We start from the raw sequence: 14210 nt of genomic DNA on the forward strand, positions 1-14210 counted from the left end.
TTGGGTTTGGTAGGTTGTTTTGGTTTGTTTGGGGGATTTTTTGGTGGTTTGTTTTGGTTTGTTAAGCTTTCTTTTTGTGGTTTTTGTATCAGAAGCCCAGTCTTTGTGAGGCACCAAAGATGGTTATACTGAAAACATATACAAAAATTCAATGTCTGCCTGCATGGTTTCTAGCTTTTAAATGGTCTAGCACATGAAATCACCTCAAACTAAAAATACACACAACATGCAATGACAGCAACAAATTACACCTTACATGCTTCTTCCACCCTAAATGGTGGAAATGCAACTCAGACAAGGGTATTTAGTGACAACAGCAGTAAAGGTACCCCACAAATGCTTTACTATCCTGTAAGAAAACTAGTCAAACACACCAGCAAGCCTGGTCAAGAGCCTGAGCCGAAGGCTTAAGCTCTGCCTTCTGCAAAGAAGGTGGCTCAGCTACTCTACAGCTAAAGCTTAACAGGCAGCTCATAACAGAGTGCTTCATGTGAAAATTTCAGTCTGAAGGTAACAATGCAGGGTGGAAAAAGACCTCAAGCAAGTCACTGATACTTTTATGGGCATTAATTTTAATGCAGTATCAACTGATAATACTTTCAAACCAGAGAGAGCTTCCTCATCATGAGCCAGCCACCTGCACTATGAAGGGAGCCGCTGTGAACCACTAAGACCAAGTGGTTCAAGACACCCTTCTCAGCTATGAGAGTGTCTTAAGAAGTAGGCTCCAGGCATTCCTCCAAGCTCAGTAAATTCCAACTCTTAAATTAATTCCATATTAAAAGCATTCACAGCTAGTTTGACCTTCAGGGATGTTAGGTCCACAGACCAAATATCTCTCATGCTTCTGTTCTCTTACTGCTATTCTGAAAAAAACATGAGAGTTTTCCCATTATTCTGCAACTTTCTGGACTTAAAATGGGTATCTGCCAAGATTTATTAGTTAAAGGGAAAGCAAGATCAGATGCATTTGCCTCTATGTCCATTTAAAATTGTCTTTATTTCAGTCATTTTAAGCAGAAACCTCTCACAGCAGTTGGGATAAGCAGGCTGTTATACCATTACACTGTTACATTCAATTGCAGAGATACATCTCACTTCATACAAATATAAGCAAAAGGTGTGTTTGTGGTGAGCTTTTTCAAGGAACATTTCTTAAATGTCTCAGTGTGCCAAGTACACCGATCTGCATTTTTTGCATCAGAAGGCCAACTAGGAACACAGCACATCTTGCTGGTGGATCACAGGGGGAATTAAACCATTGTGTCGTGACAAACCTTACCTGACAGAAAAGCACATTAAATTTGCTTGAGGAATCCAACTCTTCACCTATATTCAGTATTGTCATGGGTGGGGGTCCTTACTTGCAGAGCAGAAAGGTACAGAGCACTACTTCTTAAGTTTTAAGTAATCCAACTGAGCAGTAGCCTTATATTTTCACTCTTAAAATATCTGAAGCACAAGTATGTGTGTGTACTTGTTTTATTCATAATTTGTCTTGGGATACCAAATGTATTTCTAGTTCAGGTCATTCAACAAAATTGTTGACCTCATTTCAAAACATCCAGTGATCCATTTTTCATTAAATGGCAATATTGAATGTTAAAAGGAACATAAAAACAAACATGCACACAATTGTACAGTTTTCATAAACGTCTATTTCATTATTTGTGGGTAGCGCATTAAACAGTTAAATACATTTAAATAATGTTTAAGTGACTGTACTAATGCAGAATTTTAACTAGATGGGTAACCAATTTAACTAGAAACCAGCTAACAAGTAACTGTCTAAATACTTCAAATACAGCTCTTGTTCTAGGTCATCCTTCCTGGAAAAAAGCCTGCTGGTCACATTGGAAATACATTTTAAGGCCAAATTCTTCTGGTATCCCTTCTCTGCAGCAGTTTCTTCACCTTTTTAAGCCTCCAATTCCAGGCCAAGACCAAGTTTATGGCCACCAGCATTGATGCTCTTTCCATCTATGAGGGCCGACAGTGTAAGCTTCACACCTGTAAGATTTTTAAGAAGCATGTTTACAACACAGTAGCTTTCATGCAACTTAACCTCTGTCATCACAAGTCCCAGTTATAGCTCTTTTTATACAACATTCCTCTAAACATTTTTAGTGGAGAATACATTTACCCATGAAATCTACTGAAAGTTAGTCACGTGAAGAAAGCTATATGATTTTTGTAAACAGTAATGTCAATATACAGTCTCGAATTGCTAAATATGGAAGAGTTCTCCTTTCTGCATTAAGACATGCAAAGGAGGAGGAGATCTGTGCATAGACAGACACTCCTACCTATAAAGGGATGGAATAAAACTAGATTTTTCAAATAAGGAACTGACCAATGGTAATACGGCTTTAACAGGTGTTTTTATACTTGAGTGGAAAAAGTTATGGTCTGGAGGACTTCTTTACTAAATATGAAGAGTAGGAAGTGTGGTGTTTTGACAATTAATGATAATTTGAAGACCTGCTATCATTCAACATAGTATGATTGGACAAAGCAATGCCAAAGAAGACATGCTTTGCCTAACCTAAAGCTAAGCCATCAAACATAATGCAGTCCACTCTTGCACAGATCAGTGAAGAATACAATATATTCATACCATTAGATAAAATAGGGTTTATCTTGCTTAGATAAAGGTTTGATATATGATTGAAGCTACTGGAAAGTATCTACTTGGCCTTCAAAGAAAGAAATATTCTGAAGGAAAAAAAAAGCATATAAATGCAGAGACCTCAATTATTTTCTTTAGGATGCATAGAAGATATATATGTGATATAATTCACATGATAGCTCTTACCTGGCCTCAGGGTCTGGGTATAACCCACTCCAACTAGACTAGAATTGTTCACCTTTGCCTAAAAAAAAAAAAAAAAAAAAAAACAAACACCAAAAAGACAACTGAAATGTTGAAACTGATTACTTATTTGTTACCATTCAGAATCTAGAGTAACTATGGCAACACTGCCATTATCAGTTTAACCAAATGTTATCTGTTCTTTCAGTACAGTGTTTCCTGGATTCTCTCCTTCCAGCTATGCCCTCATCCTTCACCTTACTACTGAAGTAGTAACATATTTTGAAGCAAAAACATATTTAAGAGCAGAGGGGATGTAAGGGCAGGAAGAAGTGTTACTGAAACACGTTTTCATAGGTGAACTTCACCACTTCCCCTTTTTCAGAGGGCCAGAGACATTTACCACCAGTCTCCTAAAAAATGCCACATCAGAGGACTCCATGTTCACATTACACAGGAATTAGATCTTGTCATCATAAACAATATGTACAAAATTATCTCACTTTGCATCACTTCCTCAACAGAATGATTCCAACTTTGTAACATACAGGAAACTTTGCTCCTTATCAACTTTTTACCAGTATTGCCAGAGTTCTCACCATGAGAATGTCACAGAGCTCCCCAAAGACTAGTTAAAAAAAAAAAAAAAAAAAATCTGTAAACTTACAGAACCAGACACTAACATTTTTTAGATTGGGTTTTTCTTTTTATAAATACAATAGGATCTCCAACATAAGCACATTTGACAGTCAAATTCTATGAGACTTTGCTGTAAGCAACATGACAGAACTGAAATACTGCTGGTTTACTTGTAATTGCCTGAACTGTAAGAGTAATTCCTGCAAGGCCTCCCCAGCTTATTTTGCACTAATAACACAGGGATTCACAGCAACTGCAAATACACTGTACTTTGCACAACCCTTCAGGTTACAGCCATACTTACTGAAAGAAAAGCAGCAGAATCCAACTTGTATTTAGCTGCAATGCCAAAGCGAGTGCTGTTGCTACCTGCTGTCCAAGCCAGGTTTATAGCAGTTTCAAGATTATCACTCACTTTTTGGTAAATTGACCCACCAAATTCGGCACCGTCATTGCTGCACAAATCAAGAGGAAAGTTAGTTTCCTATTTGTATAATCCACTCCTTTTTTATCTCTTTTTTTTACTACATCACATTTTTCTTCAAATAAGAATTTCGGAAGTTTGAGTTGTTTCACGTTTTTTGAAAAGAGAAGGAGAGATGAACAAAGGCTTCAGGGCAAAATTAAATGGCAGTAATTGATAGAAATAAAAAGGTATTTCAGAGTGCTACAGCTAATTCTCATGTTAATTGCCAAAAAAAAGTCCTTGAAAAAAATTCTACATCACATCTTTACAAAATTAACCAATATGTGTTATATGGTTACAAAATGGGCCTTCCGAATTTATGATTATTGAATACGCAAAAGTCCTAGGGAACTGAATGACCTCCCAAAAATCTGTCACCATGTTTACATTAGTAAATAGAAATTTAATTCTTACAGACCAGCCTCTAAAGTATTTTATAGTTTTCTCCTATGTTCCTCAATTTTCATGAATTCAGAGAGATAAAATCCCCATGCTTTCCCTTCAAAAGCAACACTTTTAACTATCTAAACACACTAGAACTCCACCAATTTTATTAATTTGGATTAAAAATATTGTGGCTTTCAGTAAGTTTTGATCAGACTGCTCTGGAGTAAGATCTAAAAGCAGGAAGTCTGAAGAAACATATCTTACACTTGTTTAAACGGTTTCATGCACAGGCAAGAAGATGAACCTCCACAAAAAGTCCAGAAGCAATGATCTAGTCTTGCTCTAGAAACTACTACAGCATTAATGCAACACTAATTACAACCTCTAACAAATCTACTGCTCTTAAATTGTAATCTGATACAACTCAATATAATGGGATAGCCAGAAAAAGCATCATGGTCAGTTCTGCATAACTGAAGTACTGCACTTCCAATTTAAACGTACTTCAGTATTTGGCAAGCTATACCACATATGCTAGAAGCACTAACCAGTCACAAGCATTAACTGTTTCCAAAAGGAGAGATACGAAGTATCATTTACATTTATTTAGAGTTTCCTATTGTAAAATGCACCCAATTAATGGCCTTGTAAGCACCTCTTGATATTTCAAGCATTTGTATTTTAACTAGAAAGAAGGTAAAGAAAGCCTGCTTCTGGAAAGCTAGAGAAGTTTTCAGTACTTACACATTAGTGTGCAGTTGGAAGTCTCCAGTCTTGTAACCCACAGAGAAATTATTTCTTGTCAATTTTGACTTGGCACTATCAAAAGTCATCTGATAACCAGCAAGCCAGCCTTCATAACCAAAGACAGCTGAACCGTGGACTGCAGGCCCGGCAAAATCAAAGTCAACATCACAGCCTAGGTTTATGCATTCACGCTTATAAGTTGACTTAATTTTACCACTTTTCTTTCTGAAACAGCGAAAAGAGTTTTGTTAAGACAAGCATACATGATCTTCCTCAAAGACCTGCCAAATTCAAGCCCTATGACTCTACACAACATATCTCAATGTCTTGTACATGTATCCCCTGGACCAGACAAAAGTACAGCCAGCCCATTCAAAAACAACCAGGGCTATGGCAAACAGGCATTTTCTGATGAATGTAGCAGCAGTTTCATGTTTCCTGCAATCTTCCAGTACTTCTATCCCAGAAAATAAGCAAAGTTGTGAAATGTGCAATACTAACCCTATAGTGATGTCACAGTAAAGAGCAGAAGCTTTTAGCATTGGGATTTGCTAAGCTGACTTAACAGCAAACCTTACAAAAAGCTCTGTCAATACCACAGGCCAGATCAATGGACTATGGTGCTGTTACTCCCTAAGTAAGGTAAAAACGTTAGCAATTCTTACCCTGTATTTGGTGAGAAAGTTGTATCAAATGTCAACTTCAAGCCTTTGGCAAGCTAATTGAAGGGGGGAGAAGATAAGATAAAGCTATAAATTCAGTTCTTACACAGAGATAAAACAAATTAATATTTTCCTAATCTATTACCTGATCTTCAATGGCAATTTCTGTTCCCAGAGTGTTATCTGTGTTCCATTTTTCTGTGAAAGTCAGACCATACTCAGCCCACTTGTATTTGGTCTCCAAGCTCCCATTCACTTTTCCAGTATCTGTGTTCGATGAACCAGATGTTGTGAATTCCTAAAAACCACAGAAGATACAGGTAATCCTAAAAGCATTAAACAGCGTTTCCTTCAGCAGGTGTTAAGATCTGGTTATCATATGGGAAAAAAATCACAATCAGTACACAATTTGCAGGGGAGAAGGGAGAACAGCACAGCTCAGAAGAATTAATGACTCATGCCCTCATGGAGGTCTCCCCACAATCCCCATCTCTGTAATAGTGCTCCTGCCACTATTACAAAACGTACAGGGTGGCAAAAATTAACTCCAAAGCAGGACAGCAGCCATCATAAGAACTCTCCTCTAACGCAGCAACAAGTTCTTGAAATGTAAAGCTCAGTTTGATACTTCCAGTAAGCAACTTAAAAATCAAACTAAGAACCAAGAACACTATTAGGCACATATTATATCTCCAGTAAAATTATTTTATGAATTCCATATGTATTTTCATTACTCTCGTCAACCATCCCTGAACACAGTGTGCAACTGTAAAATGTCATAGAATGGCATCATTTTTCAAACTGGAGGTGGGATGGGAGGTTTGGTTTCTTGTTTGGGTTGGGGTTTTAACTGCTTTTTAAGGAGTTCTTAGTCTGCCCAATGCACTAGCCTTTCCCATCAGTCATAGGCACACCTTCTACTAACACCTATAAAATTCCTATTGCCCTGGCACTTTGGTTCAATGACACACAGAAGTAATGCTTGAAGTGGAAGCTTAGCGAACAGGCTGGGTTTATAGTATGGTATGATCTGACCCGGAATTCTTGAAAGTAACTTAGAAATCAACAGCCTCACTCTCATTTCTTTAATAAAGGAAGTAATCACTGAGGTCTCTCACTATTCGGATTCTCACAAAGAACAGAATGAACAGTTTCTGTGTACCGCTATTCAAAAACTGGAAGTAATTATAAGTGGAACCAGGTTTGCAAATACCTTTTAAAGAGCTCTTTCCAGTGAAGTGTTATTGCCCTTATTATTTAAGAAGTCCATTATTTCAACTTTTTAAAACATATAAATAAACATTTTGATCTCTGCCTTCCTGCATACACAACATTATTTTCAAACAAACATCTCACACTCACCTTCCCCAGAAGAAAACACAGATTTGAAATTGCAAGTCCTTAGGCACTCTTACAGGAAAAGCCCCAAAAGCACAAAACAAACAGGGTTGAGACTGTTCTTTAATGGTGGCTGACCAAATCTGACCACATCCAAGACATTTACTTGTATGATGTAAGTGACCCACTACACCATACACAGTTGCATAATTCTACTAGGTCTATTTCTTGGCAAGGGACAGGAACTACACAAATACCTTCAGCTTTAACTTCTTGCTTTGTGCTATTCCTACTGCACAGAGTCTATGTGACTGTAACTATTTGGGCAACAGCTTCAGGAGAAACAAACTATATTATCTTATCTCTGCTTTAAAGCATCTATAGTACATATATGCCAGCAGTTTCTTCACCTGGGAAGGATGGCTTATAACTAATACAGGATTCACATTAGGCTTGGATTTTTCAGAGTTTTACCAGCATAACTGGTAGTCCTCCAAAGAAACAAGCTACGGTAAGAACAACTAGCTCTGTAATAGGGCTCTTGCAAACTGTGTTTTAGTTGGCATATAGCTTTCTAGAAAAAACAGAGCATATAGCCATGAACCTTGTCTCTAACACCAAGTTACACTGCTCAGGCTCCAGTTATGGGGAGAAAAAATAAATCTACCATTGTATCTTGCAAAGTCTGCTCTAGAAATAGATAAAAATCACAGGGGGCACTGTGCATGACCAAGACATCTTGCATGGAGCACTACTGCAGCGCTTAAGTACCTAGAGGAGCCAAAGATTGCTTATTCGATGACAACTACTTCAGACAAAAACCAAGATACCAAAAATTTCCACCAAATAGTACACAAGGTACTTCAGAAATAAATTCTGTATACTGTTATTGGTATATTAAAATCCTTTATTTGGTCACCATCACATGTAAGACCAGGTACAATTAATAAGCCCTTGTATTATAAAAAGATTACTAAACAAGGCAATATTCCTGATACATTCAGAACTTTAGGGGCTTCTGAAATTGTTTAACACCGGATATTTATCATTCATATAACCTACAAAATACTTAGCAGCATCGGAAATGTGCCCCTTTTAACTAAGAATCAGAACACAGAAAAAAAAATATAATAAAAGTTACTAAAACTCACCACTCCGCTTGCAGATTTTGTTTTCACATCCAGTTTCACCAACCCAAAGCCTTAATAAACAGAAGTCAAAGTTACATGATTAATTAAGGCCCTGCACATTTTTCAATAGGCTGGTGTTTCAGGCAGGCTTAGCAGTGTCCTACATATATTCATTTATATATATAAACAGCCATAGACTGACTATATAAACAGCTATAGACTGACTTCAGCAACATTCAACTTACAGATGCCATAGCAGGTAAAGGAGGCCTCTCCAAAACAAGGCAGGGAAGTGCCTCAGTTCTACGTGAGTATATTTAACTACCAAATGATGCTTCCAAAAGGAAATACATTATTTTCTGTTCCTGGAATAGAACCGTTTTTATATAATAGTGAATGCCTTTTAAAGAGCTATCCCAACCCATAAAACACCTGTTTCTGCACCAAGACAAAATATCTCAAAGTAAAAAACTGTAAAAGCAAAGTCACTGGAAAATACACAACCAATACAACTGTAATATATGTAGGTTTTGTGAAAATGTCAATTCACATTGTTATCCAGAGAGGTGAGCAACAGTCTTAGTGGAAAAAAAAAAACAAAACCCACATTTCCAAAAACTGGAAAGAAACAGCACTGTGACAAAGAATGATTTAACTATGCAGGTAGTAAAGCATTTTAAGATTTTAAGATATGGAAGGATTCTTTATCCCAATAGCCATTCCTCTTTCTAGTCCAAAAAAGGCTACATTAGACTGGTATATAACCCTTTCTATATCAACAAATGTTGTGGCACAGACAGACCAGTAAACAAAGTGCTCCTAAGTTAAACTATACTTGCTGCTTGCATTCTTGCACACCTCTGACATTTTTGTGGCTCAAGCAGTAAGACTTAACAGCCTTCACATCAAAACAACCCACAAAAAGCATTCAATAATCTCTTAGTTGGTGGTAAAGATAAAAAACACAGCAGACCTTCCTCCTCCCCAAAAACACTGGCATTTGATCATTCAATTTTCTATACAGACTTAAAAAAGGCAATTCATTGTTGCACCTCAAACACCACTTATAAAAGGTACTATTCTTACCATATCCTTTATTGAAGATATCTCTGGCAGGTTTGCCAAGGTCTACATATGATGGAGGAATCGCCATTGGAGCTGAAAGGTAAAGGGCTAATTAATAATGAACCTTCTGCCACTGCACACATGAAAAATGCTACAATTCTTTCAAGATAGTCTTTAAGGCAGATTCATCTACATAAAGATAATCAATAGATAGAACTATATATTTAAAATTAATAGATATGATACTACAGTATTCTGTGAAACATAGATTTTCACTGAAGGTCACTGTGAACATGAGATGTTTTCTCAGCTTATGCAGAGAAGAGGCATTGCAGAGAAAAGGCATTACAAGACCACCCAGCTCCTAATTTTTCAAGTAGATTTCTCCATACATCTTTCACTACTACAAATTAACTAATAACCCACATTTACAGAGTTGGCATAGTTACTGCCAAAACCCTGGACACTAGACATCCAAAAACCTGTAATGCAGACAGTTATTCCCTGAAGTTCTACAAAACTAAAGCTGACACATGCTTATGAAAACTACTTGAAAGTACCCACAAGGTTTCAGTTTTGAAAATGTAAAAAGAGAGCATATGTGCTCTCCAACGTCATTTTTGCCCCATATTTTACATGTTACTAATTTAAAAAGAAGATCTAATGTCATTAACCAGCAATCAATCTAATAACATATAAGAGTTTACATGTGGGAAGTTGTCCTGCTAGTTTAAAACATCCAAGTAGGAGGAGTGTGGGGTCTGGGAGAAGAGATCTCTTTACAAGCGCCTTTCTCAGACAGAGCCTCGGGCCACCCTGCTGTTAAAGAACCTGCCACTGCCGATGAGCCATGGCCCAGCCCTCGGGCCCCATGGACAGACTCCAGGCTAAGGTCTCACCCAGGCCCGTATCACTCTCCTCCCTGGGAGCACACACTCTTATCTGTACTTCCTTGAAAGACTGTTTTCCCATGATTTCAACAGCAAGAGGCTGCTGTCACAGAGGCCCGCAATTTTAAAGTTGTGAAATATAGGAAACAGAGCACATTAATAACTCCCCCCCCCCTCACTGGGAAAAGGGGCAAAATGAAACTAACTAGATAAGGCCATGAAAAGGCAAAACACATGAAAGCAAAAAATCTTATCTTCTCAAACTGATTGGTCACATTTATTTAGCTGAGAGACTCAGATTAACATAATTGACTTTTTATCTCCCTTTGGTGTGATTTTTTTTTCTTTTTAAGTAAATGAAAAAAAATCTTTAGAACTTGAAAAATAACAATGGCAGTGTTCTCGCATGTTAACTTCCAAACTCTAATTACACCTGCCATATACAGCCAAATTGTATGAACTAATATTAATTTAATAAAAAACCAAACTATTTAGCAATCAATGGGGAAGGCAGAAGACTCTTCATTATTTTTCTACAATTCATAATGCAGATTTCCACAGTACCCTACTTCAGCTCCCTGTTGCCCTAAGGGGATAATTTCAACCTCCTCTGAGAAACTGTATTTACAATCAGTTTCACACACATACACACAAATTCAGAAAAATGTGTTTAGCAAAGATGCCTAAATTCTACAACCAGTCACTATATCAAGACACCTATCACTTGTTCAAAAATAAGTCTGGTTTTTCATGGAGTTAAACTAAACATTATTTTTTTTAAAAGAGACAGAAAATGGCCTAAAGTATCTGAACTTTAAAGAAGCCAAACCCGAATTAAAGTCTACAGAAGAACAGACCCTAATCCCAGTGACAAGTCATTAAATGGTTCCTATTTTTTCCATAAAAAAAACCAGCTGACAGACCAATTACAAGGGAGTGTGAGAAATCTTGCCTTCAGAGTCCTACTGTACAGCACCTGTACAATTCAGCAGCTTAGCATATTATAGACAAGGTTCAGCTACACGTTTCCTCTAATGAACAGATCTCACCTCTAACTAGCATTGCCATAAAAAGAATTAATTCTAGTTTTGGAGTTTTATATTAGCCTTTACCACAGACATGCTTTTACAGTATAAATAAACAAGCTTTTCCCTTTTGTTTTCAATGTTTCCAAACTCAGTAGACAAGCAGTACAGTCAAGAGATTTATGCTAAGCAGAAATGCATTGAGAAGTTAACAAACTGTGTCAAAATTAAGAGGATTATTACAGTAAAAAGGATGTTACCATTTTATCTGGCCTAGTTAAGCATCCTTACCCCTACAGGGAAACCAGCCAGTATTTGTCAGACATTCCAGTCTACAGATACAATTTTGTAATAAAACATTGAAAGAGAGTACAACTGTCACACTGCTGTTCTAATACTATACTGTAACACTGACAGGGATGGATGAGGACAAAACAGGAAACCAAGAGTTAAATTTGGACATACTGAATGTCTGATAAACCAATGTCACCATCAGAACTCTCATTAAATGAAAAAAGGGCTATTAAAATATCAGACCTGTGTCCTTTAATGTTAGATAGGCTTGCAAACTCATAGTCACAAGTAATTTTTTCAACCCTATTTTGAAGCACCTTTTACTTAAAACTACTAATTAAAAGTCACTAAACAATAAGCATCATTAAGCAACTAGAGATTTGTTATAAAAACTGCAAAATAATCGACTTGAAGTACAGAATATACTTGAGCCAAGTGAGAGCTCCACCCTAATCTTTGTTTCATGCCACCGTGATGAAGTTTAATTAATCTGTTACTCGGGAGCCACAATCATGCTTTCTTCTGCGATAAAAAGAAAAAAAAAATCACCCAAAGAACAGAAAAATGTATTAGTATTATTGGAATTACTACATCACAGTTCTTCTTGGAAGTAGTATTTCAAAACTCTCAAGCTCTACAATTAAAAAATGACACAGACCTCTATTAGGATTTCTAACGATCCCAAGATCTCAAGATATTCAAGATCAAACTATAAACCGTATGAGCCTATAATAGATTGAAAAAAGTGTACTCACCAATTTAAAAGTCAACAACTACGCCGAAATTATCCCAGTATCACAATAAATAGCAACAAAAGAATTGAGATTATTTAAAAATTAATTTGTTAAAATACATCGGACACACGGTGACCTTCAGGCTTATACCGATACTACAGAGAGCTTAAAAAAAGCCACCTCCTTACCCTTGCATTAACGCTCTCCCTACTCACAGACCGGAGGTGGACACGCAAGCCTAATGTTGGCCAGGCCAATGTAGAAACTTTAAGGACAAGATCTGGAAATGGACTACGGGCTCAGGAAGCGAGGCGGAGGCAGTAACGCATCGCCTCCCGGAGAGGAAGCACAGCGAAGGGAGAGCGAGAATGCGGCCGCAGCCCGGGCAGGGCAGGGCCGGGCCGGACCGATCGGCGGCTCCAGGCCGGGCGCGCCGCCCGTCCCGCCGCAAGGTGAACCGACCCGCTCGGCGCGGCCATCTTGTGCATCCAGGCCTGACCTCCGCCCGCCGCGCCAAGCGCAGCCGAGCCCGGCCGCGGCACCGCGGGGACAGCGGCCGCGGAGAGGCCGCCGCCCGCCCCGCGAACCCGGCAGCGCCGGGACGAGCCCGCGGCCCTGCCGCCCCCGGCCCACGAGGCCCCAGAAGCCTCAGAGCCGCTCGCCACCGAGTGAGCCCCGCCCGCCCCCCTCCCTTGCTCCGTGAGGCCTGTGGCGGCCGGGGCCGGCACCTGCGTGTTGCGGGTCGTCGGCGGAGCAGGGCTGAGGCCGGTCAGGGGCGGGCAGAGTGGTGCGGCAGGCCGCGCTGCTGCAGCCGCGGGCAGTGGAGGGCGAACTGAAGGAGACACCGATCCGCCCGCCCGCCGTTGCCGCCGCGCAGGACCCCGGCGCGCCGGGGCCGCCCATCCCGCCGCCTGCCCCGCCCGCCGCGCCACACCACCCCCGCCCCGCGGGAGGCGCTGGCGGCCGCGGCCCGGAGCTCGGCAGCGGCGGGAGGCGCCGCAGCACCGAGCCACGAGCCGGACGGCGGCGGCGCGGCCGGGCAGGCGCTCGGGCGGGCAGCCCCGGCGGCGGCGGCGGGGGCCTGCGGGAGGGCGGGGCCGCTGCGCGGGGCGGGCGCAGGGGCGGGGCCGGGACAGCCGCGCCCGGAGCCGCCCGGGGCTGCGGGGCAGTGCTCGCCCCTCCGGGGATGGGCGGCCCTCGGCTGCGCCTACAGCAGCGTTCCGGCGCCGCTGCCCTGCCGGGGAAAGCACCGGCCCCCCTCTCGGGGCCCAGCCTCTCCCGCGCTGGCACACGGACTGGAGACGCCCTTCAGCCGCGGCCAGCCGGGGCCTTTGTGCAGATGGCGCTTGCCGGGCGGCCCTTGCTCCTCACAGACCCCTGTAGCCCTTCCCTTCTCCAGGGAACGGCGCCCGCCGAGCATGGGCGATGCCGCAGTGCCCAGATCGCTCCTGGCTGCTCGCCTTTGCTGCCCCGCTGCACTGAACGCATCACCCCTCACAAGCTGTGCTGCTGCTGCTGCTGCCCGAACCCACGGACACACAGGGCCACCCCGCAGCACGGCCGTCCCCATTCCGCTCCGGCAGCTGTACCCCATCGAACAAGGTGTCGAGCCTCCTGCAGACAAGTTGCCACAGACTTTCAAATTGCCTAAGCTCCGTTTTTACCTCTTCCAATCACCACCCCCCCACCACCACCCCCCCACAAAAGCACAGTGTGTCTCAGGCCAAGAGAAGCAGTGACCCTCAGATACGTTTCCCAGACAGTGTTATCTGACCAGAAATCATAGCTGCAGAACAGTCACGCGACTATTGTGCAGCAGGAGGAATCGCCGATTCACCAATGCAAACCATTGCAAGGCCAAGGAACGGCACAATAGCCGTTTCTAAAATTCATACTCTTCTCTCCTGGCCTGGATTATGACGTGATCTCAAATTCCTCAAGAAAGTAAAATTCATTTCCAAATAAAACAATATATTTGTGTGATACAAAAAAATACATAATAGCACAATTCATTTTCCAGA

The 14210-nt window shown here is 41.0% G+C and overlaps 1 protein-coding gene across 1 annotated transcript; it reads right to left on the reverse strand.

Moving 5' to 3' along the window:
- Positions 1 to 981: 981 nt before the first annotated feature.
- Positions 982 to 13107, reverse strand: VDAC2 (voltage dependent anion channel 2). Its single transcript, XM_030275929.4, has 9 exons — positions 12918 to 13107; positions 9268 to 9339; positions 8203 to 8252; positions 5859 to 6011; positions 5717 to 5769; positions 5049 to 5276; positions 3756 to 3906; positions 2816 to 2873; positions 982 to 2010 (listed from the first exon to the last, which is right to left on the reverse strand). Exons 1-9 carry the CDS (start codon positions 13090 to 13092, stop codon positions 1919 to 1921), a joined length of 1032 nt encoding a protein of 343 aa, XP_030131789.1. The 5' UTR covers positions 13093 to 13107; the 3' UTR covers positions 982 to 1918.
- Between the last annotated feature and the right edge of the window lie 1103 nt (positions 13108 to 14210).

Source organism: Taeniopygia guttata, chromosome 6 (genome assembly GCF_048771995.1).
Source record: "Taeniopygia guttata chromosome 6, bTaeGut7.mat, whole genome shotgun sequence".
Lineage (NCBI taxonomy): Eukaryota > Metazoa > Chordata > Aves > Passeriformes > Estrildidae > Taeniopygia > Taeniopygia guttata.

What these genes read in the sequence shown, in the direction of transcription:
- VDAC2 (XM_030275929.4), bottom strand. Translation starts at nt 13,092, where the DNA reads ATGGGCGGCCCCGGCGCGCCGGGGTCCTGCGCGGCGGCAACGGCGGGC. An exon ending in CAAAATCTGCAAGCGGAGTG is followed by an intron (nt 6,012 to 8,202) that starts GTGAGTTTTAGT and finishes TGTGGTTTTTAG; the next exon opens with GAATTCACAACATCTGGTTC. An exon ending in AAATTGCCATTGAAGATCAG is followed by an intron (nt 5,770 to 5,858) that starts GTAATAGATTAG and finishes CCCTTCAATTAG; the next exon opens with CTTGCCAAAGGCTTGAAGTT.